A 25,505-nucleotide genomic window follows, 5' to 3' on the forward strand; every position below is an offset into this window, starting at 1 on the left:
TTCCTTAACAGAACATGTGATGGATAACTGGATCATCATAAGGGGTTGGTTTACATGAACCATTTTAAATGAACCGTTACAACTATCCATGTGGGTTTGAGAGGAAAAGAAATGGCTATGTACTAAGTCAAATAATGGTACAACAATATGATTGCTAGGCAAAAATAAATAAATAAAATGTATCTTGATAAAAATGTTTCTTTCCTGAAAATATTTTGTTGGTCACAAAATCTACAATGTTGCTGAAAATCACATGCAACATGTGAGCTCAAAAGGGAGATGGGAGTGTATAATGACATCACCACAGCTCTTTTCTGACTTGTTAAACTGACATAACATATTGAACTGTGGAAATTGAGTTCTCTAACTGTATCCAGTGTAAATTTTAAACAAATTTAGGTTACAGGTTACATTTGAAATAAGACTACAAGGCACAAACCGCTTTGCTATATGCTGCATGTCCACCAGGTGATGCCAGACATGTATTATTTAGACATTCCCCAAAAGGGTTGAACTTGATGAGCTGATTAGATGTAATTTCGATGTCGCAACTTTTTTTGTGACTCAGAGTTTATTAGAAATTAGGTGGAAATGTAGGCTATCTAGGGCACTAGGCTACATGAGGCTTTCTTAAAATCAAATCAGATGAATTATCTAATGAGCGAGATTTTCAGTGTAATTTAATCCAATAAATGGAACGTCATCCTCAAGAGTGAAATAGCACATAAAACTACAATAAAACATTAAAATTTACAATATGGAGTAGGCCTAGGCTAATAAGGCATATAGGCTACCTTAGCTCAATAAAACTTGTATCGGTCAAAAAGCTGTATGCGAGTTAAAGTGTAAAGGGTTTTATATGTTTTTCAGGTGAAGCCTATAGTGCCAAATTCGGACCCCCGCCACCGCCAGTTTATTAGGCTTCCCCTCCAAGTCCCCAGTAACTTTATAGGTAGGTTTAGGATTAGGTATGGAGGTGGGGTTAGGGTTAGGCAATCAGTTAGCGGCTTGAACAAGGGGGGTAATAATTTGTCAGGGAGTCGAAATTAGGCACAACAGAGGGACTCCTCCTGGCTAATGACGTCACGCAGCTTCTCCACTAAACAGCGAAGCGCTTGGGATTGAGACGCGCGCTCACGACAGCCTCACATAACGGTCCACACACTCAAGAGACTGGACTGCATCTGCAATAAAGTAAGTAGGCTATAATTCATATATATTTGGCCTTTATTTCTTCATCGGGATTTCATAGATTATAGTGTTGCATGGCTTTTTCCGCCAATACCTTGAGTTACAACTTTCCTTGCTGAATTTACAGCTGCGGTTTCTGACAACTCAGTTTAAATCGAGTTTATGATTTTTGTTTTCGTCGTGTTAGACACTAAAGTGGATTAAAGTGGATCCCGTGTGAGTGTGTATAGGTCTACTGAATGTCCTCGTCCGTTGAGATTTCACAATCCGTCTCAACTTGTCTGAGATACACCCACCACCAACCGTCTTTTATCTTACATAAAGAATCTGAACTTAGCCTACTGTTTGAGAGTTTAAACTTGCATGTAACGTTAGTTCTAAAAACCTGGAAAATGTCAGAAAAATTTCTTTTGCGCCATATCTTTCGCCTGTAACTGTAGCCTATCGGATGCAAATTTGATTAGTAGGCTATTAGAACTCAAACCTTCAGGAATCCTCTCATGTCAAACTAGAAGCTCCTTTTAAATAATATATACTTTCTCTGCAGCATTAATGTTTAATTTAACAGTCTGAACATGATTTTCCACCCATTTCTCCTCAAAAGTTATCTGTAGCCTAGATATTGAGATAAATGGGAACATATTAAACATGGTCCAGACACTGTTTTGAGCTCTGCCTGGAATGTATTTCATTTAATCTTCACAGGATAGAACATTACAAATTCATGTTTAAATATTGCCCTGTACAAGGCTGGAACGCAGAGGAGAAATAGCCTTTTCGGTGGTGGGACCTATCACAACTTAGGGCTGCTTCCATATCAGTTTTTAAATCTCTCTTGAAAACTTATTTGTTTTCTTTAGCTTTTAAATTTTAAATTCTTTTTGTTTTGATTACTTGGCTTTGTACACCACTTTGGTCAGTCCTGGAACTGTTTTTAAATGTGCTTTATAAAGAATAGAACTAGAACTAGAACTAGATTGTTTATTGTAATGTCACCGAAAGCAGTGGCCATTTTTCAAAACTCTGCAGGCTTGTAAAACAAGTTCAGTTTGGAAAAAAAGCCAATGATATAAATGTCCATGACAGTAACAATTAATTCAACAAGCACAGAGATAGTTAAATTGAGTAATGACTGGTATGTCCTACCATGTTGACTCGCTAAAATAATAAAGTTGTACAATGTAAGTTTTGGGAATTGCAGCACACAGGCACTTTATTTCACAGGCATTTCCTCTGTTTTTCTAAAACAAAAGGTGGAACAATCAAACAGTCTTTCACAGAACAGATCCTAAACACACACACACACACACGTTTTCAGGAACATTTTGACCCAATTCTAAAGAAACTAATCTCTAAATAAGCAGTTTACCACAGATAAATTTGTAGTCATATCTCATACAATATGCAACTTAACACAGCTGCTCACCATTTGCTGATACTTAATTTGTTGCTTATGTTATCTATTTACGAATGGTCTTACTGTATAACATTGCCATTTGAATTTTACAAAACTGTAACCCTCAATGAGCGAATTTGCTTTCACTAACGGTGAGGCTTTATGGAGACCTTCTAGTTTTAAACATATTGAAACATATTGAGTTCAGCCACATAGTGATTGCTTTGTTGGAGTGATAATCTGATGGAGTGCAAAACAGTTAGTAGTTTTATATTATGTCAGACTGATGTGTGTGAGACATTCCTAGTAGCCTACAGCTGGGCATTTTCTCTAAAGGCGCTTCACTGTGTGTGCTTTCTTCCCCAAGGTGGTAGCCATGGAAACCACTGATGTGTACAGCTGAAGAGCCTTTATAGTTCATGATCAGACTTAAGAGGATGCCGAGTTCCACTCAAACACTATCCTACTTTTGATTACTAAAAGCAAGCGTTGTTTGATCCTTACGCTTGCAGATTGCGCACTTAAAGCAGCTCAGATGGAACTTCTATTTATTTATGAATAATTCAATCACTTTGCGCAATATTTTAAGCAATCATTTGACAACATAAGTCATTGCACAAAAATAAAAGTATAATAGGAAAATTTGTTCCTTTGATTTCAGAATATAGAAGCAATTGACTGTGTGAACTTTCATAGAGAACAGGGCTTTTTATTCTCAGTTTGTTTTCAGGAGGATGTCATGAATAAGGTAGACATGTCTGAACAAGAACAAATATTTCTGCCCATATTGGCCTTATCTTCAAGGCATGTAGTAGCAAAGTGTGGCATCTCTTAGGTTTAGGATAATAAATGGAACAAGGAAATGAAACAGAAATTTCCCATATATATATATACACACAAGCCTGATAGACCAATATGAAAATAGTTGTAGGATTTTCTCTACAATGACTAATTAAATACATTGAAGAAATCACAATTAACAGCGTTTTTATATATATATATATATATATATATAATATTCTTTTTTTTTTTTTTTTTTCTGATTGCACTTCTTAATCAGAAAATAACTGTCACACAATCAATATAAGAAAATCATTGTTCTTTAGAAAATGTTTGAGAAATAAAGATTTTTTTAAAGAATTGCACATTCTTAATTTTCTTGAATTCCTAGTTTATCTCTGGTGGTGTTACTGTGCAAATAACATCAAATTTTCTTTAAAGAAAAAATCTCATAATGCCATTATATTGCTTTGTAACAGATATTTGTAACAGAAGGCCATTGATCTCTCAATCTGAAACAGAAACATGGGAAGAAAAACCTGAGACAAGAGGTGGAGTTCGATACTCACCATGGCTGCCCATCGCATTCGATCAGCGAACAACAACACTGTGCTCCCTCGCTGCAGATCTGAGGGCGCACTTATCGATCACAGTGAAGGAGTGTCAGAGGCCACCCTTACAGGTGTCAAATGTTTCTTTTCTTATTCTTACCTTGAAATCAACGTATTGTTAACTTTTATGTTTAATCTCATGCACCATTTCTTTTTGTTTTTTCCAGCGCCATCTCCTAGCGCCTTACGACTGGATGTTACCTCATTTGGAGCAGTCAAGGAAGTCATTGCCATTAAGGATTACTGTCCGTCCAGCTTTACCACTCTTAAGTTCTCAAAGGGAGACTGTCTTTATGTTATAGACACATCGGGGGGAGAGTGGTGGTATGCACACAACAGTAAAGAAATGGGATACATCCCAGCAGCCTATGTCCACCCAATCAATTATCGAGACTCCTCGTTCAGTGATAGTGGTATGATTGACAGCCTAGGTGACATTTCTGAGGGAGTGAAAGAAATGGACATCTCAGGGGAGTGGCCGGGGTCCTCCAAAACCACAGAATCTAGAAATGAAAATCCTTTTGTTAATAAACGGATGTCAACTAACCCTTTCCTAAATGGCACGGTGCAAGGCTCCTCTGACCAAAACAGTAAGCATAATTCAGCAAATGCTTTGTGTTTTGATGATCTCTCACTTCCCATCTCAAACACCAGCAGCACTGTTAACATTAATGGCTTTGAAAGTGGGCTCTTTCCCGGCTCAGGGATCGGTCCAAATCTTCGCCGAAACAATTCGTTTTTTAGGGGCAAGCGCTGCTACAGCATGTCAGAGCTGTCTGTCCTACAGTCCTTGTCTGATGGGAATCAAGGTTCCTTGAGTTTTTTTGGTGGCATGAAGTCACCTAAACCTGAGCATTATCAAAGTAGAGAGGATTTCAAAACGGCATGGCTAAATCATCGTAAACTTACGCGATCCTGCCACGACCTGGACTCCATTGAACAAAACCCAGGTTGGGGACAAACCCAGCCAATAGAGACCAACATTGTGTGCAATCTGGACAGTGCAGGCGGTGCCGTGCAGCTACCAGATTCCAGTATCAGCATACATATCCCTGAGGGCCATGTTGCACCTGGTGAGACTCAACAGATATCGCTGAAGGCCCTTCTGGACCCACCATTGGAGCTCAACAATGATAGATGTACTACTGTAAGTCCAGTGGTAGAAGTAAAACTCAGTAACATGGAAACCAAGACCCCAGTCACTTTAGAGATGAAGGTGTCTGTTGTAGTGAAGATAGAGAGCCGCAAAACCACAGAGGTGGTGTGCGTAAGAAGCGACTTCAAAGAAGGTCCATATGTCTCGATTCCACATGTATACATGTATGGAGACACAGTTCAAGTGACTCTGGACAATTTAGAACCTTGCATGTATGTCTCTGTGGTTGCCCAAGCACAAACTGTGGCCCCATACAACACGGTGTGGGAACATGTCGTAAAAAAGGTCACTCTTGGGGTATACGGGCCAAAACACATCCACCCATCCTTCAAGACAGTGGTGGCCATTTTTGGGCACGACTGCGCCCCGAAGACGTTGCTAGTGAGCGACGTAAAAAAGTACTCGCACTCTACTCCACCTGTCGTCCTCCAGCTCTGGGGAAAGCATCAGTTTGTACTAACAAAACCTCAAGACCTTCAAGTTGGCGTGTATTCGAACATGTCTAATTTTGAAGTAAAAGCCAATGAACAGGCAAGAACAGTGAGGGGATTCCAGATCAAACTCGGTAAAGTTGCCCGTCTCGTCTACATGATTGCAGCCCGGGATTCTACTGACATTTTAGATTTTACTTTGCGAATTCAAGTCAAGGATGATAAGGACTGTATCCTGGCCCAGTTTTGCGTTCAGACCCCAACCCCACCACCAAAAACAAGCACAAGCTCCGCTCAAAGACGCTTCCTAAAGAAAAAGGAAGTGAACAAAATTGTACTGTCTCCTCTTGCAGTGACCACAAAGTACCCTGTGTTTCAGGACAGACTAGTCAAAAACATGAAATTTGCTAAGTTGCTAAAAACTGTTATAAGACAGTCCAAAAGCCTGTATTTGCTAGAGTATCTTAAAGGAGATGTGATAGCTCTTTTGAGTGAGGAAAAAATTAAATTTAAAGGACATCTATGGACCAAAGAGTGGTACATCGGATATTACCATGGAAGAATTGGGTTGGTGCATGCAAAAAACATTCTAATCATGGGAAAAGTGAAACCTGTTCATTTCAAAGGGCCTGATCTTATGACTACAGTCCTTTTAGAACAGATCCTGAAGCCCTGCATGTGCCTGACATACATCTACGCATCAGTGCGAACGATATTGATGGAGAACGTGGCGAGTTATAGAGCATTTGCTGATGCTTTGGGCTACGTCAATCTGCCTCTGGCACATTTCTGTCGGACAGAGCCGGACAGTGAGCCTGAAAAAGTGGCTTGTGTTCTCGAGAAGCTTAAGGAAGACTGCAACGCAGCTGAGGGCAAGGAGAGGAAGTCTTTCCAGAAGGAACTCATGAAGGTAAGCGTTGATATGGATGTAGATCTTTCAGCTAAACTTGAGTGTGTACTGAGAGCACCTTCTTAGAAACTAAACATAATAATTGTATAAAATGATATCAATTATGTTCAAAATAAATAAATAAAAATCATTTATTTTTTCTTTAGTCATACATTAATTAATTTATTATTTATAAGATTAGCAACTGCAAAGAGAATCGGGAGAAGAGTGACGTTTTTGAAAGTTAACAAGTCAAAAGTCTGAAAGTCAACTATGATAGCAATAGATCCAGCCTGAAATCGAAAAATGTCATTACTGAAAATTATAAAAACGATGAAGCAGCATGCAATCGACCTCGCAGATATGATTGAAGGATTTATTACACTTTTCGGTTTTGCAAATGAATAGATTTGTATTAATTAATCTATGAATAATAGATAATTTCTGTAGTTCATACCAGAGCCAGTCAAATAAATATTTCATAACATACTCAGAGCACTCTTCATATAACTGTGTCAATAAAGCTTGATGTGAAAACTTATGTCAAACAGGAACCTGAAGCAGTATGTTTCCTAAGGAAATATCAAGTTGCATTTTAGCTTGTATTACAAACACACTTTTAAATATAAATCTGCTCTATAATGCATCAGTCAATCAGCAGTAATTACCTAAAACAAACCTCTCTATGTCAGAGTGAGTTCACTGAAGACTCTAAATAAAAATATTTTAATACACATATTTTAATGTCAAATTAAAAAAGCAGTTGTGATTAAACCTCTAAATATATCAATATAAAAATGCACATGTAAGAAGGACTTGCCTTGCCAACAACAGTCCACCAGTGGCCTTCTCATTAATGCCGTGTTTTGCTCATATATTTCATTTCATATCGTGAGCTTCAATGAAAATCCCAATTCTTATTCTGACAAGTCTTTACAAAGCAGCACAGAATGAATGAAGCCATTTTAATGTTAAATATTCAAGGTCAATGTGTTAAATATCTGTAGGTTGACTTCCTGAAAAGTGTAAACAAAGTGTTTTCCTTTAACGTTTATTTTTGGCTGCGATAATGTATGCAATTTTGTGTGTGTGTGTGTGATTCAATTACTCAAATCAATTTTGTAAAGTCAGAAACACTCCAAATCACCTAAAAATAATTGAGCAAAATAGGGGTTTAAAACTTTCAACTTATGTGCAACTGTAAAAGTAAACAACCACCCAGATGAAAAAAGGCATACAGTCGAAATGCACAAGACTTAAAAAGATTATCTTTAGTATCTGATATCAACACACAGAGACATATCATATAAAGGGCATGCGCAGACACGCTTAAGTTTAGTTAATGCTGGGTCTCAACTGAAATAACAATGAGCTGAAACAGCATCTGCTCAAAACACCACATTTGTAGTGAGATTAAAATGATATTGACAATATACATTGTCACATAGCACGCCCCTTTGACAAAGTCAGTTTAAGAGCTTGATATCACTGAAGTGAAGCTAGCAGATACTGTCAGATACATAGAAATGTTCTTCATGTCCTAAAATTAGGAAGGGTCATCTGTGACCATCTCAAACGTGACAACAGACCTGTGAGTGAAAATGCCGGAAGATGTGAACGTGCTGAAGAGTCTTAGTTGTGCAGATGTTTCCTTTCTTATTGTTAACATTTACACAGAAGCATCAAATATGGACCGAGAGGCGCCTTAAACTACACAATCCCTCCACACCTACAAATCTATTGCCAAGAGATTGCTAACAGATTTGCAACTGTAATTCTCTGCACGTTTTAATAAACTACTGGTATATTCTGAATAGAGAAGAATTTGCATTTTAGAGCAATGGATTCCCTGTTGAATTCCCTCTGGCTTTTTGATTTATGAATAAAATGAGGTCTGCAGTTAATATTACACAAAGTGACTTTACTGTTTTGTTTTACAAAATAAATTACACACAGTCAAATGTGAATTTTGAAACCCATTAGAAATTCCCAAGGGAAGCCGTAGTGAATTAGTCTTTCGGGTTACCTAAAAAAAAAAAAAGGACATTCTGACTGAACAGCTTTATAGAATTTTGCAATTCCATTTTTAATCAGTAAAAGTTCCAGTTGTAAAACTTTTTCCTGGCATATTCTCCAGTCTGGGCTTTATTTAGGGTCAGATGAATTTACAGACATGCTTCAGAAGAACGAGTGAATGTCTCTAAACTTTGAGTCTTTGATTCCCCACGGTCTCCTCCCATTTCCCTTAGCCTATTGTTCCAGCAGAAGAGTGGTTCTGTATTTCTGAGAGATTTCTGACAATAGTTTATAAACAGAAAAAAGAAGACAGAACGGTCAGCTTATATAACAGGAAATCAAAAGAGACAGGCAAGAGGAAATATAATGAAGTATGAATAATATCATAAAATCAGATGTTAAAGAAAATGAATTTAAGAAAGAAACATACTGAAAGCATTCAAGTAATCATGTGTTCAGCTGTCTTATTAATGAAAGCTGCATTGTCTAGTGCACATGCAGTGTTAAATCAAGGCTAAGCAAATGTACGAGCATGCTAACTAATTCACGTGTTATGTTAAATGAATTTAAAGAATTTCTGCACTGATAAAATATCTCGATTTGCTCAGGCTTTGTGTGTAATATAATTTAATTCCTGTAGTAGGTCAACTGGTAGATCATGACGCTAACAATACCTGTCAATTGGATTCCGACTGACCATATACTGATTCATTTTTTTTTATAGCTTGATTTCACTTTACTGAGTAAAAATACTCCGATGCGCTACTCAATTCTCAATGTGTGTATTTACAGACTCTTTATTGGTCGAATTAACAACACTTCTTTTGGAACTGTTTACATTTTCCAGAATATTAATATAAAATAAACTTTTTCAAAAAGTTTAGCCAGCTAGGTTCACTGGGTATACTTTGAATCAATGTATCATCAGTAAGAAATTATCTGCACACCAAAAAATAAACAAATAAATCATGGAGATAAGAGGCTCAGAGTACTTATGGGAAAGTCCAATGGACTGAAACATTTTTTACTTTTCTTTTTTTGTGCACCTCAATTTATAAGCCTCTTGTCTGCCATTAATTGTTTGTTTTATTGTTTTATTATTATTATTTTATGTGTGGATTCCAGCATATTAAGAGAAATTTAGGAGAGAACAAAATAACAAAACAATGAAACCAGCTTTGGCATGTTTGTGTGCAAAACAGTGAAATCAGGAATTAAAATCATTATAATAGAAATTTGCCCTGGATAATTTTCTCAATATATTCACATTTGGATATTCTGTTTACTTGACATTCTTGTCATTTCTGAGGAATTAACATCTGGTTCTGGATTCTGTGACAGCAGATTTTGTTTGTCTTTCTGTTACTACTGTGTCTCTGGAGAGTTTACTTAATAAGTTCCTGACTGTGACAGGGGTCGGAGGTGAGACACCTCAGGAAACAGGTGCACATGAAAGGCCTTATCTTTCTTTAGCTAATGCACACAATCAATGTGTACAGAGTGTGATACTTTCACACACAATATGCTTTCTATTTCACTTGCATCCAGACAGTAAGTGGCAAATTCACTGCTTGTGCTACCGGAGAGGAGTGAAGATTGTACCGATCACAAAAATGTATCTTCCTTTTAGCACTGACTGAATGTACAAGTCAAAAACATACCTCCTGTGTGTTTGTAGAACTAACATCGTTGATAAGATGGAAAGCATCCAAGACTCCTGCTATCTCATTGCTCTGTTTGGAACCAAACAGGTCTTCTGGGGCATCAGCGCCGTGTTCCTCCCCCTCTGACTTCCTGTCATTCCAAACATTCCAAGACACGGAACTGGAATCAGAGATTAGTGGGTTCAGGGCGTGTAACTTTTAAACACTTGCTGCTGTTGTGAGACCATATTTGAGTGCATGAAGAACACCTGCACTTTTGACAAATGCTGAATTACATTCACTGATGGCACTAGTAGAAAGACTGATTCTTTTCTTTATTGTATAAAAAAGCGCTAACAAAGTATAAATGTCACATGTCATCATCACCAGATAACAGTTTTGTAGATCAGTGAATGTCATATATTCAAAAGGCACAGTGGAATAGAAGTCCTTATTCTGTTTTTAAATGTCAGAACAAACTCTAAGGGAGAAAAGAAGGTCACATTAATAAGACAGAACACTTGGCAAAAGAACGGCCGGATATTCCACCCTAACATTTCCCTTGTCCAAGGGGCCCGGAGTCACTCTCATTATATTGTGCTCACAGGAGCATGCACGTTGCTTCCTGCATATCGCCACATTTATCAAAGGACCCTGGATGATGACTTGAGCTCTTGATTGGTCCAGATCTTCTGAGGCGGAGCTTAGAAAACCACTAACACTATCTCAGTTTTGTAGTTTGTGTTGCTGTGTACTTTTGGTGAAGGTTACTTATTAGAACAGGCTTTATTTAGCAACAACTAGGGGGAAAAGAAAACACTTTTTTAAATAGCAGATGACATGGTGTGAGATTATGAAAGCAGATAAACAATAGTACACAACTACACAAACTATAAATTTCAGTTTGATTTGAACTATTTTACTGTCTCAAATATTTGCATTTAGATTCAACATAATTTACGATTTTGGGCATGATATTGTAAGCATATATGGGGTAATGCATTGTAACTAGGGATGCACTGGTAATAAAATTATGGCTAATACTGACCTACCATTATTTTTTATATGTTAAAGCTGATAACCAATAAATGGTCAATGTTAAAATTCGTAACTGAAAACAATGACAACTAAAATAAACCATTTTAAATGTTACAATAGTGTTTAGGCATGCAATATTAAAATGTAAAGTTTGAGAAAATGGATATTCCTTTGCTAAAGATTGCATCTAGATGGACAGTTCAATTTTTGTTATCCAAACTCTTTGTTACTCATTCAATTTTTACCCTCATGTCGTTCCAAACCAATATGACTAAAAGAACATATTTTGTTTGAAAAATATCTCTCTTTTTTGGCATGCAGGGAAAGGGGTTCCTGTGTGCTTTTGGACCCCACTGACTTTAACTGTATAAATAAAAACAGTTCTTCAAAATAACTTATTTTGTGTTCCACAGAAGAAAAAACTCATACAGGTTTAGAACAACATGAGGGTGAATAAATGATGACAGTATATTAATTTTTGAGTGATCCCGATAACAACTTTATGAAATTATAACTCCAAGCAAGTGTTAGACAAAATTGCAAAAGAATTGCACAATTACATTTCCATTATATGCCAATATATACCAATAGAGGAAAAAAATTGGTATGCATTTCTGTATCTTTCTTTCAGGCTCTTCTGAAGATGGACTGTCAGGGCCTGGTGGCACGGCTGGTCATGGACTTTGTGCTGTTGACCACAGCGGTGGAGGTTGCGGGACGCTGGAGGGAGCTTGCTGAGAGACTGGCTAAAGTGTCCCGGCAGCAGATGGAAGCATATGAAGCTCCACACAGGGACATCAGAGGACACCTGGACAGCGAGGTAAAAACAAACTCACAAAGCACCCAAACCTGAACATTCTGTCATCATTTACTCACCATAATTTACTTTAGTTAGTGTGTAATGTTGATGTTTGAGCATAAACAACATCTGCAAAGTTACAATGCTCAAAGTTCAAAGCAAAGGAAGATATTTGCTTTTAAAGAAATCGTTTTTTAAGGACTGATACAAACGGCTGGTAGGGACTACACGACATTCCTCCCGTGTTAGTGACATCACTAACCCTAAAATTTACATAAACCCCGCCCCCGGGAACACGCAAGCAGTGTTGAGAAGAGGAAGAGTTGTTGTAGTAGAGCACATTTGTGAGTCTGCATCCGTCTTTTCACATGCAATACAGTACGTAACACAAATGCAATGGCATGTCACTGTAGGCATCTTACAACAGTTCCCCCACAAGCGATTTTATAGATTATCATGACAGAATATGCTAATCAAAGACTTGAAGATAGTTAACTCCATATCAGCAACATAAATTCATCAACTAACCATTCAGAAATGTCCTGTTGCAGTCTACATTTTGTCACTTCTTCTTGAGTCTCTCCATCATTGTCCGACTCCAGTTTCAACAAAAAAGGCAGAACAGTTTCTGACATTTTAGTGCTTGTCTGCATGAGGTAATCGGAGCTGTTAATACACACAAACTCTTGAAGCTCCGCCCTCTGTGGCGGTAGCAGCAGCTCATTTGCATTTAAAGGGACACACACGAAACTACGCATTTTTACTGACCCTCAAAAAGGGACAACTTTTACATGCTGTAAACAATTATCTGTGGGGTATTTTGAGCTAGAACTTCACATACACACTCTGAGGACAACAGATATTTATTTTTCATATTGTAAAAAGGGGCATTATACCACCCTTTTAAACTTTACAAGAGGTTAAGTACATTTTTGGGTGAAATATTCTTTTAAAACTGACTGGCTATATATCAACTAAAAGACAAGGCTATACTCCTCCAGGAATTTAACTTAAGAGCATGTTTGATTAATGACAAGTCATGAATGATGATTTTGGAATGTGGAAGCTCTGTTATTCTGTGCTGGTACTGATAGACTCTCAGCCTACAGAGTGACATTAAATAGGGAGGCAAAATATATATCCCGCATCTCATGGCAATTTGTAACTATTTTATGTTTTTCAGAATTGGTGGCTAATTCATATGATCTCATTCGTATGTTTTTATCCAATCTGCTTACACCCCGCTGACGAATTAGGGGTGTGCTTAGGGCCTTCATGCTTGCGTTTTTTTTTTTTTATCATACGTTTTCGTACAAATCACATTGTACAAATTCATGCCAAATCACCACCTTGTAAAATGCATATATATTCTTATGAGATTGGATTGTAAAAAAGAGTTTGTTTGCACAGTTTACACAGTGTTTAAAACACATTGAAATGCTAAGGACGTGGCTCAGATTGTAGAACATTGACATTACAGACAACTGTGCAAACAAAACATAGACATAGATTATGTAAACACAAAGTTAAGAAAAAAATTATATCTGAAGTACACTGCAACAAGACATTTTTTTTACATTGCTTTAACTCATCAAAATAAGTTAAGCAATTTTTAATTTTTTTAATTATAAGTTATACTAGATTTAACAAAAAAAAATTTAAGTCGGTTTAATGTAATTTAAGTTGAAATGACTTCCAAGCTGATTGTACTTAAAAAATTAAGGCAACAACTTTTTTTACAGTGAATGTTAAATATTCTAATTTGTCACAAATGGATAAAGAAAAATGTCCTAATGAGATTGGTGCGAGAGACAGTAGCTGACATATGAAAAGTATAAAAATCAAGCATAGCGTCAGTTCTGGCAGGTCACGTTATTCAAGCTCGCATCAGCTGACTCTCAGCTGATCCACATCTACCATTAGGAATTCGACACCCAGCACAGCATTCTTATATAAGCTCCTTCAGTATTATCAACAGCTATCGCGCTTCTCAGAAGCTAATTACCCTCCTCCAGCTCCTCCTCTCGTCCAGTCAGGATTGGCATTCCCTTTGAATCGGACTAAATTCTCGAATTGTGTTGTACATTAAGGGTACGTTTACACGACAGTGATGTGCTTAAACCGGAGAAGTTTTTCATTTCAGTTTTCCGCGTACAGACAACAACATTGTAAAAACGATCCCCATTCACACGGATCCGCGAAAATGACCAAAAACGCTGTATTCTGCTGCCAGCCCATTAGATGGTGATGAAACACGTAATATGCTTTTGCATGACGTCATCGTCTTCAGAAATTCACGTTTTTGCTGTTTACACAGAGACCGTTTTCAAAAACTTGCACTTTGAAAGTTGTTTGAAACCCTTTGCGTTTTCAGGCACCCAAAACGCCATTGTCATGTAAACGAACAGCCAAAGCGCATAAAAAGTTGTACGTTTTTAGTTGAAAATAGTTTCGTGTAAACAGCCCCTAAAATTTTTAATTAATGATTATCTGCAATACAATCATGTTGGTTCTGTTCTGTTTACCCTAAGAGGGGCTTATCCATGCTAGGCTGCATGGATGCGCAGGGAGTTCTTGCCCAGAACGGAACCATACCACCAATCCAAACTGTATGCTAATTGTCAATCGTATTTGACGATAGTGGTCCTGACAGAACTGGGTTTGAGCAGCGATTGCAGGAAACCTGATTAAAGTGTTTGCATCTAGCTCAGAAAAGGAACCAAAATGTTCTACCAACAATTGATGAGATTATGAGCTTCCTCTTACTCTTTGTTTCACTGGCTTGGGGAATTTGCACACATTCACTCTAATGGAGAGTATACAGATTGGGTATAGACGCCTGGATAGCATGTGCATGCAGGTTTACATGTCAAATTTAAATGAATATTTATTTGTTTTTCCTCTCACTAAGGCTATGTGGAAACCTGCATATGACTTCCTGGTCACATGGGCAGCCCAGATTGGGGACAGTTACAGGGATGTGATTCAGGAACTTCACACTGGATTGGACAAAATGAAGAACCCCATCACCAAGCGCTGGAGACACATCACTGGCTCCCTCGTCCTTGTCAACTGTCTGGATCTCCTACGGAGCTCCGCCTTTAGCCCCTCCCCTCAAGATGACTGTGCCATATAAGGACTGCCTACACCAACTGGCTTTTACGAGACCGAGATACACCTGATTTCAATTTATATTCCTAAAGGGCCCCTATTATGCTCATTTACAGGTTAAAAATTTTGTTTAGGGGTCTAGAATAAAATTACATGATTAAATGTTTTCATTTACATTGTTACGGCCCCTGTTTTCACCCTCTGTCTGAACAGACAGTTTCGTTTTTTTTAAAACCAGCCTTCCGGAAAGCCCAGTCTGATGTGATTGGAATACCGCTTGGAGCGTGTGTCACAAATATAATGCCCCTTACCATAACCGGTGCGTTTTAGCTTCCGGTGCTGTGAACAGGCACTGTAAAGACTATTGTAACTACGCTATGGCGTCAGTTTTGCTGTATCAGTTCGAGCCTGCGTCTGATAATGACAGTCAAGAAGAACAATCTGATCGACCCGAACCACCATTGCAAGCATAACTTGTGCAGGTCGTCTTTTAAAACCTCTCTTCCATTTCAGGTATGATACAACTTTCTCCATGAAGACATTAACTGCATAGAGTTCAGGAAGGAGTTTGTGGTTATACTGCTGAGAAATAGTGTTTAAATACTGATTCTTTCCATTTTTATGCTTTTGTAAGTCCATGTAATGATGTTTTTCCCTCGCACGCAGTAAAAAAAAAAAAAAGAAACTCCAGTTTACATGCACACACATTTATAATAGGTAATAGGTCCCCTTTAAAGACCCTTTTGTTTGTACAATAAAAAAATTGTACATTGGACCAAATGTGTATTTCTGATGTTTTAATACAAAACAAAGGCCTCTATCTCATGGATATGTAAAACTTCAAATGTAAAATAAGATATGATTGTTCAGATTCATGATTTTATACTTGTACATTTTTTACAAAAGATATGCTTTTACATACTTGTAAAAAATGTTCACTAATACTGTAATATAGGGCTGTGCGTTTAATTGTAATTGATTTTCAATTTTGGCTTCCAACGATTATGAAAACAACATAATTGAGGTAAAACAATTATTGGGCCGCTGCCACATTCAGTCCAGGGCACCTTCCTTTCCTTCACAGAACGCTTTCGTTCCTCCCTAATCAACCCAAACTTAACATCCAAAACAGCCACATACGCAAGTATTGTAAACTGAAGTCTACTGTTGCTAAACTGCGGGAAGTGTTTGATAATAAACAGTGTTATTAAAAGCACATTATGCCGCTGTTCCCTAAGTGGCTTTCTGTGTGCACAAACAAAGATAAGAAAATGGGCTTCAGATACGCACCTTAAACGCGTACACACACACACACAAAAGTCAAAATGCCTTTTTGGAGAGTATTTACGTAAACACAGTGGGTTATGTCTTAAGTAAACGTACAGAGTTGAGGAAGAAAATGTGTGTGTAACAATATACTGGATTTGTGCATTAGCTTTTAGAGTGACAGCAGCCTAATAAACATGCTGCAGTCTGTCATTAATGATAATCAAACAACAAATGATAAAGGCAAATCACATGCTGATCTTGACTGAATAACTTAAGTAGCTTTAATAGGGATTAATCTATATTTAATGTGTACAGTAAGACTATGCAGTGTCATATCATATGCAGTGTTATTTTACATTTCATAATTATTATATTTTTTGTCTGTTAGTACAACTGTTAGTAGGCTATCTTTCTGAAAATGTAAAACACTGTTTATTTAATTTGTATTTTCGTTCTGTTGTATTTATTTGTCCGTTTTGTTTGTAATGGTTTCTTTGTTCTTATTGCAGCCTATTGTTGACTCTTTACTTGTCTTCTGTGATTGTTTTGAGGCCTTTTTCTTACATTACTTTTTCCTGAAGTATCGATAATTGTGAAATTTCACTGATGTTTAAAATGACTCGATCGTGAAATAAGACTTTGATCATATCGCCCAGCAATAATCTTCAGTATTGACCAAAAATAATCGACCAGCCCTACTGTAACAATTTTTCTCTTTTGTTTTGTGTTCTTTTATAATCCTAACTGCATTGCTAAACTGCCATTTCACTTTGCTCTAAGTGTCTGTTTATGAAGGCCTACTACAATTTTAAGTATGTTATAAGGGAAAGTAGCCTAAATATAAACACACATCAGCACATGTAAAAAATAAAGAAAAAAGCTTCTGATTATCAACTGACAAATAAAAATGTTTACTTACCATTGGTGCGCTGAAGGTGATGAGAACTTTTCCTTTGCAAATTGTTGTGCTGTTAGGCCTACTTTATTTCAGCGTGTTTTCCTTTTGTTAATAATTTCCTCTGATAAACGAAATTAATCTTAAAGGTTTCTGGCTGGAGGCAATCATTTGTACTGCAATTGTAATGTAATTTTCATTTATTTCCGCTGAATCTGCTCAAACTGAAATTCACAGCTAACGAAATTTCAATTTAGCGGAAGTCGAAACTTTTTCGCCTGTGGGAGAAGCTCGCGGTGAGCTTTTACTCAAGAAGAGGAGGTGAGTAGCAACGAATTAAAGTGTGTGGAGCTAGAGGTATGTGTCTAGCTCTAAGTAAAATGTCCCTAATGAGAAAGTTCAAAATTTTCTGACAAAATGACCAGTTATCATTGTTTGATGTCAATGTAGCCAGTTAGCCTAGGAAGTAGCATATTAGCCTATTTATTATTCATGCGGCCTCTGTATTTCGTTCCAGTCCAATGGTTTGTGCTGTCATTCCAAACAGCACATAGATTTTTAATAATATAGCAGTTTTATTAATTATTTTATCAATGTAAAAAATGATCACTTTGTTCATTCAAAGTTTAAATGCATTAATAAAATAAAATTGTATAAAATGATTTCTTTCTTTATTCTGTGGAAAATAAATGCTAGCATCTACACATGATGACAGCTAATCTACGTCTCTGTATCCAGTTTGCATATTTTTTACCATGCCTTGTAGGCTACAACATGTCACAGTAGATTTGGTTACACATTTACTGTGCACATTCTGAGAGGATACTGTTCTGATGTAAATTATGTTATACATTAACCAGCATCTGACATGCTGAAAATAATGTTTCTTTCGTTTTCGGTCGACCTGTTCTCCAAAGAGCTTATGTGGCATCAAGTTGGCTTGAATATCCTCATTTGTAAAGGTTAAATGTTTAATGTTAAACTGAAGTGTCTGTATTTGTCAGATCCTTCATATAATGACTTTGTGAGCCACAAAGCCATTATATATACATAGATAGCCTATATATATATATATTCAAATATATTTGTTAAGTGTTAACTTGAACAGCATTCAAAGTTCATTTTCTTACTGTGGCTACTGAGAGTTTTGCAAACGTCAAGTATTATGTGCAAATTCCAGTCTTATCACTACAGCATAATTTTTCTCTCTGCTTGACAGGCTCTCCCTAGAGAAATTTTGACGAATGTAAACAGTCATCACTGTGGGTCTAACAAAAATGTGCGTACCTCTGCCCATACAGTACAGTAGACACAGGCATGCAGACAGCATAGTTCACATCACAAGCCTTTCATCTGGGCCCTCTCTCACTCTCTGGGGGGGAACGATGCTTCTGACAAAAATCTGAAAGACACTGCGTGTGTGTGTGTGTGTGTGTGTGTGTGTGTGTGTGTGTGTGTGTGTGTGTGTGTGTGTGTGTGTGTGTGTGTGTGTGTGTGTGTGTGTGTGTGTGTGTGTGTTTGTAGCTGGGGTATCAGGGGCCCTGGTGCAGGTTGTTGCTGTGGGCCCCCTTGAAATCGCTCTCAGGAGCAGGGGGGATCCCCTCAGATGAAATCACGTTTGGGGTCCCCTCAATTGAAATTGCGGGGCCTAAAGCCGGGGTCCCCTATAATCACCACCTTTCGCCCTGCTAGCGACAGCCCTGTGTGTGTATTGTACATGTAGAATCAACTGTGAAGATTTTATACAGTTGTACCTGCTTTTCCAGATACAGTCAAGCAAGTTGTCTGTTTATGAATGTGTCTGCATTTGCTGTGATATGCCATAAATAAACTGTGTTCCTCCTTGGGTCAGTGAGCACTGGAGTTTTTTTTTTGTTCTCCTCGTTTCAGGAAGACAAAGACAAATTACTTTCCTCCGTACATTGGAGGAAAATGTACATTCATTTTTCTTTCTCTTTATGCTAATGCTAAAAAAGAATGGTGTTTTGAAATAGTCCATGATTGAATGCTACATCCTAAATCATTTTCTTACTGCAAATGGGTAATTACAAAATAAGGCCAATTCTCATTCCCAGTAATTTCTCCTACATTTCCATCACATATCTACCATCTAGTGGACAAACAGTTGTAAGCCTAAGGTTTACTCAGTAAAGACAATCTCTTAACGCCCAGATTGTTGCCCAGTAAACCATATCTGAGTTGTGTTCAATGAGCAATAATTGTATGATACCCTAATTAAACCTGATATTAATGATTATCATATGTAAAATAAACTTTTGTAATTGTTGTATTGTTGATGCTGGTTCCTTTGGGTTATTAGATCTTTCTTAGTAGGTCTGATTAAAATTCGAAAGTGCTTTTAACTTTTCAGTCTATGATAGTTTGCCAATTCAGTGCTCCTTTTCTTAATAGCCTATTGCACCGATCTGTTGATAAATACTTTGGCCTATGGATTTGTCAACTATTTTAATTACCTGCCTGAATTAGTGACTTAATGACTTTTCTTAATTTTATGAGGACTGGTTTTAGACACAATTTTGATTTGATAGCATGCCACAACACTCATCCATGAAAAGTGTTACATTGCTTACGTTTTTGGTCTCAGAGGCCACAGCTACAGTGTTACCAAATGCAATGAAGTTTAACAACCAGTCTCTGACCGGTGCACACATAGAGATGCACTCTTTTTTTATTAACCGTGTTTTTTTCCGGGGCCAATTTGAAAGGCGGGGTTTTTACAAAAACCCTGTAGGCTACCTACTATGAACGGCAGGTGGCGCTACATACCAACAATAACAATATCCGCAATGTAACTTTTATGTAACTGAAATGAGACCGTGAGATAATGCTCGTTTTAGGAAAAGATTTTGGCCAGACGAATTACAAATGTAATCACTTTGAAGAGGTAGTAGGTTATAGGCCTACTATAATGATTCAAATTTGCTGTGAAATATAGGCCTAAGTAGACGGCATATCTTATTTAAATGATTTCAGGGAATGTTGAAATACGTGTCTAAAGTGTAGCATTTGTTCCTAATGTGTTTCTGAACAAATCGGTACAACCCTGTTGACGCACCCTGGTTTCTTTACGAATGCAATGTATCTTCCCTGAAAACTTTGGTATAACCTGTGTCCTGTGCACATAGGCTACTGCTGAGGAAGGTTGTGTGGAAAACCGTTTTAACATTTAATCCTTAGAACCAACTAGTAGTGAACTATTTTTGTTCCTATAACTTATTTACTAAAATTTTATTACCGGCCAGCTCTTAAAAATGAAGGTTCTTTATTGGCATCGATGGTTCCATGAAGAAACGGAACCTTTCCATTGCACAGAAAGTTCTTTATAGAGGAAAGGGGTTATTTAGATTAGGCTATTAAAATGTTTTTTCCACAATAAGGAGAACATTGTTCTTTTAAGAATTTTTTACTAAAAGGTTCTTTGGGTAACCCAAAATTGTTCTTCTATGGCATCGCTGTGAAAAACAACGTGGAACCTTTATTTTTCAGAGTGTATTTTCGAAATCACTAACTAGCCTATTATTCATTAGATATGGACGTAATTAATAATTAATGAGGGACCATTGAATTATTGAAAAATAATGTACATTCTAGGTGTGCATTGTTTTTAAATAATTCATTGACCCCCCTCGTCAATTAGCCTATTCCATAGTTATTTAAGCACAAAATGTTTTACATGGCAAAATACATTTAAGGTGCAGTTTATAGGTAACATCACACATTTTAAAATAATAGCAAAAAAAAAATAATAATAATAATACAGCAAAAATTAGGCTTTCTTTATGTAGACTCAAATTGTCCATGTGATATGTTTTACTGTAAAAACAATTAATTCGTGTAGGCTACTGATTAAATAGCCTACTAACTCCTATCTAAAAGTGTAATATTTAATAGTGAAAAAGATAGTCATTCGTGGACTACCAAGTGTTTAAAAAAAATTATTGCTAGTAAACAAAAACGTATACTAATTAGTTTAAAGGAATAAATGGCTTGCCATAAAAGGGGTTTGTTTTTCAGTTTCCACATGAAATGCGGGCGGAGTTTCTCCAGTGTGAGGAGCAGCTGCTGCAGGGCCACTGCTGGCTTTCATTCATTATCATTACATTCGCTTGTGTCCATCACCTCGTGAGTAGGCACGTTCGTGTTATGTCTGAAACACATTTCTGATCACATTCATTCATCGCTAATGTGGACGACCACCGGCAGAGACTGAACGCCGAAACGTCTGGAGGAATTTGAAGCAGTTTGTGGGGGGAATGTTGATGTGAGCTGTTACTGCGGAGACTCTCCGCTCACAGAGGAGTGTTTACCGAGCACGAGATGATCTCACGCGCACTGCAATGATCACTCCATCACATCCAGTCTGAATTTAGTCGAATCGCTGGTGCCGAGGGGGTCTGCTTTGGTTTTACCCCTGCTTACGAGGAGATCAAAATGGGGAACAGTTTCTCCAATATATCCGCGTTTCAGTCCCTCCATATAGTGATGCTTGGCTTGGATTCCGCAGGGAAAACCACGGTCCTTTACAGACTGAAATTCAACGAGTTTGTCAACACTGTACCCACAATAGGATTCAACACGGAAAAGATCAAGCTTAGTAATGGCACGGCCAAAGGAATAAGCTGTCATTTTTGGGATGTTGGTGGGCAGGAGAAACTCCGGCCCTTGTGGAAATCTTACAGTAGGTGCACTGATGGCATTATTTATGTGGTGGACTCAGTAGACGTGGATCGACTGGAGGAGGCCAAGACAGAGCTCCATAAAGTGACCAAATTTGCTGAAAACCAAGGAACCCCGCTTTTAGTCATAGCTAATAAACAGGATCTGCCGAAATCTCTGTCTGTGGCTGACATAGAGAAGCAGCTCGCGCTCCAGGAGCTCACGCCTGCCACTACATACCACATCCAACCGGCCTGTGCCATCATCGGTGAGGGGCTTCACGAAGGCATGGACAAACTGTATGAAATGATAGTCAAACGACGAAAAAGCCTCAAACAGAAAAAGAAGCGATAACTCTCTTAGCCTGAACCTGCCTTTTTTTCCATTGCTGATGGCCTGAGTCATTGGGTTTGCCATTACAACATTGCACTGTTGACATTCATCTGAATGGTTGGTTGTTCTCGAGCTGGATTTATGTTGCATGTGATTGTGATGGCGCAGGTGAACCAAAAAAATGGAAATGATTTGTTAAGGGCTGGTCCTGATTAAGCTGCCATTTATTTGCATAGCCTGGTCATCAGTTTGAAGGAGTTCTCTGAAGCACTGTGAAAAACGCTGTAACATTTCATGGAATGCTTGATATCTTATTTTGACTCTTATGGAAGAGAGTGAACTTCTTAGAACATTATCGAGAACTTTAGCTTCAAAATCCCAGAAGGAAATTGGGGTTTGAGGACCTTGTAATTCACAAAATTACTGTAACTTCACAGAGCCTGCAGTGAGTATGAGACCTCATGAAGATACAGGAACTCTGAAGAACTCAAGTGATGGACAGGGCATTGCCTGCAACACGGTCCACCTCTAAGCACTTTTTTTCTTACCAAGATAGTAGTGTACAACACTGTAGATCAGATATTAGGCTGTCAGTGTATTACAGAGTCTAAATGAAACCTGAAGTATTTTTCAATTAAAATGTGTTAAAGCAAACATCTTCTCTCATGTTCTTTATCATGTCATTCTGAGGGTAAAAGGTGAGGTCACTTCAGCTGTATGGATGAATCGCACCTCAGATTTGATGTTGTTCAAAGAAATAGTGATTAGATTGTCTTTTGTACCAATATGATATTAGATAGCCTATAGATTCATTGGAAATTTCACTAGTATGAAACAAATCATTTGGGCTTTTTCAGTCTCTTAAAGTGGAGTTATAAGAGCTACCAAGCTGTAGAAACATTTAAAGAAGCCACACTGATAAATTCAATGCATAAATGATAGCTTAGCCTATTACCTAAACTTATTTATGGACAGCTAAGTTTGAAATCACAATTCCACTCTCAGGACCCTGAGCTTGGAAAATATTTACCTTCAGCACACTTGAAATGAACAAAATTCACAAAACTTTTATTGATAGGTGAATTGTTATCCTTCGATATTATCTACATATTTTACAGTTTTCTACAAACACACACACACATTAAATTTAATATGTCTTTCACAAATAGTGTGTATTTGGAAACCCATGCTCTTTGTTATATTAGCTCAAGAGAATAAGCCCCCTTTCCAGCCATGCCATGCTGACAATGGTGTCTTTCTATCCCATATAACTCTAAGGTTTCATCCCAAGAGGGAAGAGATGGTCAGTCTATACAGAAATCCCATTTAAGAAAACTGGCTGGTCACGTACAGCCACAGTTATACCGAAATACCACGGTCTTACCTAAAAACTCAGGATTAGATTACATTTTAAATAGTCTACTAATAATTATACAATAATGTGTGTTTGCTTTTTGAGCGTGGTCTTCACTCATCAAATTTCCCATAAATGCACACTAAATAAACATACAAGTATAATAAAGCATTTTTGTGGTTATAAAACTGAAAAAAATACGTTTTTTTTTTTCCTTTTAAGGGTTTAGCTGGTAAGATTTGTCTTTATTTATATGATAAGAGACTCACTATACATGAAACTTTGATGAAGATCAGGTTTCACATGAGGCTTTTGTGGAGACAGAAGGCAATTCCCTGTGCACCTCCAAATGGACAGCAGAAGATGATGCCATAATGAGGTCATGAAGGCGATCTTTACATTTTGTCTTGTCTTATGAAGACTATATATTTAGCTGTACCATGTTATAGAGCAATAGTTGTTTTACTAGCCCAGTATCCAGCAACAGAATGCATGATGTGGACGTGAGGAATATTGACTCGAAAATATAAAATCTTGAATTTATAATTGTTTACATTCAAGTCAATTCAACACACCTTCGTAAAGATGGACAGATCAGCAAAAACTCCAGAAATCTCTCTCAATCTTCTGTCAGTAACTGTTTCAGCCGAGATGTCTCACATGATTAAATCGCAGAGGAATTTCCTCTTACAAAGATAGAAATGGTGACAAAAATAAGCAACTGTTGAGTCAGAAAAAAAACTTGTTAAAAACTGCAACAGAGCATTTTAATGTTTCCACTCTGCAGTCCTCGCATTATTGCATTGATATTCTGCATGTATTGGAACTAAAACTGTTGACAGAAAAGTTGATTGTTCTGGTTATGATTTGAGACAAAAAAAATGATATGAATGTCAAACTCTGTCCAAATCAGAAGAAACCTAAAGATTGTTTAAGAACATTTAAGATGTTGTGAATGTGTGTATGTTTTAAATTGTGTGTGTTCCTTCTCTTGTGGAACGTGCTGATGGTCTGTTTTCTCAGCTGCGTTTTGGGCTGTTGGCTTTTATTGTTTTGAAGTCTGACTTTATAAAAATATAGGTTAGTATGTGCATATAAATCCATGAAGCTATTAGGCGGCCCATCTTGGAACCAAAGTTGCCCTCCTGTCAATCAAATGCAAACCTCTGGCCTTATATGTGTAAATTGTGCAAGAGACTGAAGGTGCCTGAAAGAAAGATGTGAGATGTGAGTGAGAAATCTACGGAGGAGGGGAAAGCTGTTTACATTTCCCTTGAGAGGGGGATGGGGACTGAGACACATAATGGGTGTGTGTCTGTTTCGGGGGCAAGGGTGGGTGGGTGGATATCTCCAGGTTCCTTGAGGGAATAGCACAACAGAAAGAAGAAACCTTCAGTAAATGGCTGCAAATCAATGCCTGTGACCTCGCTCTCTCAGGAGAGAGAAGTACAGCATGAGACCCACAACCCCCCTCTATGACCATCAGGCTAGTTCTGCCACAAAACAAGTATAAAGAAGCATTTAGCATTTACATTCCCAATGCATTGATAAATTTGCATGTATGTGCAACTCTAACAGTCTCATAATGACGTTTTTTCCCGAATGTAAGTATAGTGTCAGTAGAGAAAACAGTATCAACAAGTAATCCAAGTAAAACAACAGCAGATTTCAAACCTCTTATTTTGCCTATTACCTTATCCATCCCTGTGGATTGGACTCTCCCATTGGATCTAGAGTCAGGTCACCCTCCTTTCCCAGCATTCTTGGCTGCACATGCAGACTTTGCTTTGGGCAGTTGTGCTTATTTATGATCAGACAGCTTGATAGAGACAATTATCAGAATATCTGAAGCGAAAAACCTGAGTTGTAAACTCTGCTATGACGCCTCTCAACTTGATCAAAAGTAAAGAGAGTAA

At 37.6% G+C, this 25,505-nt stretch overlaps 2 protein-coding genes across 3 annotated transcripts; both read left to right on the top strand.

Annotated features, from left to right (window-relative positions):
- The first annotated feature begins 1,085 nt into the window (after positions 1-1,085).
- On the top strand, positions 1,086-15,746 carry sh3bp4 (SH3-domain binding protein 4). Of its 2 annotated transcripts, none has more exons than XM_084420641.1 (5): positions 1,086-1,194; positions 3,889-4,049; positions 4,146-6,475; positions 11,783-11,971; positions 14,862-15,746. In XM_084420641.1, exons 2-5 carry the CDS (start codon positions 3,938-3,940, stop codon positions 15,084-15,086), a joined length of 2,856 nt encoding a protein of 951 aa, XP_084276767.1. In that variant the 5' UTR covers positions 1,086-1,194; positions 3,889-3,937; the 3' UTR covers positions 15,087-15,746. The 2 variants fall into 2 exon arrangements, with proteins under 2 accessions (XP_084276767.1, XP_084276768.1); XM_084420642.1 differs by having other exon boundaries at positions 1,124-1,194; positions 3,847-4,049.
- A 5,547-nt stretch (positions 15,747-21,293) lies between these two features.
- On the top strand, positions 21,294-22,881 carry arl4cb (ADP-ribosylation factor-like 4Cb). Its single transcript, XM_084420886.1, has one exon. The coding sequence runs from the start codon at positions 21,678-21,680 to the stop codon at positions 22,254-22,256; it is 579 nt and encodes a 192-aa protein (XP_084277012.1). The 5' UTR covers positions 21,294-21,677; the 3' UTR covers positions 22,257-22,881.
- Positions 22,882-25,505: the final 2,624 nt, after the last annotated feature.

This window comes from Rutilus rutilus (genome assembly GCF_951802725.1).
Source record: "Rutilus rutilus genome assembly, chromosome: 10".
NCBI classification, from domain to species: Eukaryota; Metazoa; Chordata; class Actinopteri; order Cypriniformes; family Leuciscidae; genus Rutilus; species Rutilus rutilus.

Coding starts and splice junctions, on each gene's coding strand:
- arl4cb (XM_084420886.1), top strand. CDS start 21,678: ATGGGGAACAGTTTCTCCAATATATCCGCGTTTCAGTCCCTCCATATA.
- sh3bp4 (XM_084420641.1), top strand. CDS start 3,938: ATGGCTGCCCATCGCATTCGATCAGCGAACAACAACACTGTGCTCCCT. Junction 6,476..11,782: donor TCCAGAAGGAACTCATGAAG/GTAAGCGTTGAT, acceptor TCTTTCTTTCAG/GCTCTTCTGAAGATGGACTG. Junction 11,972..14,861: donor GAGGACACCTGGACAGCGAG/GTAAAAACAAAC, acceptor CCTCTCACTAAG/GCTATGTGGAAACCTGCATA.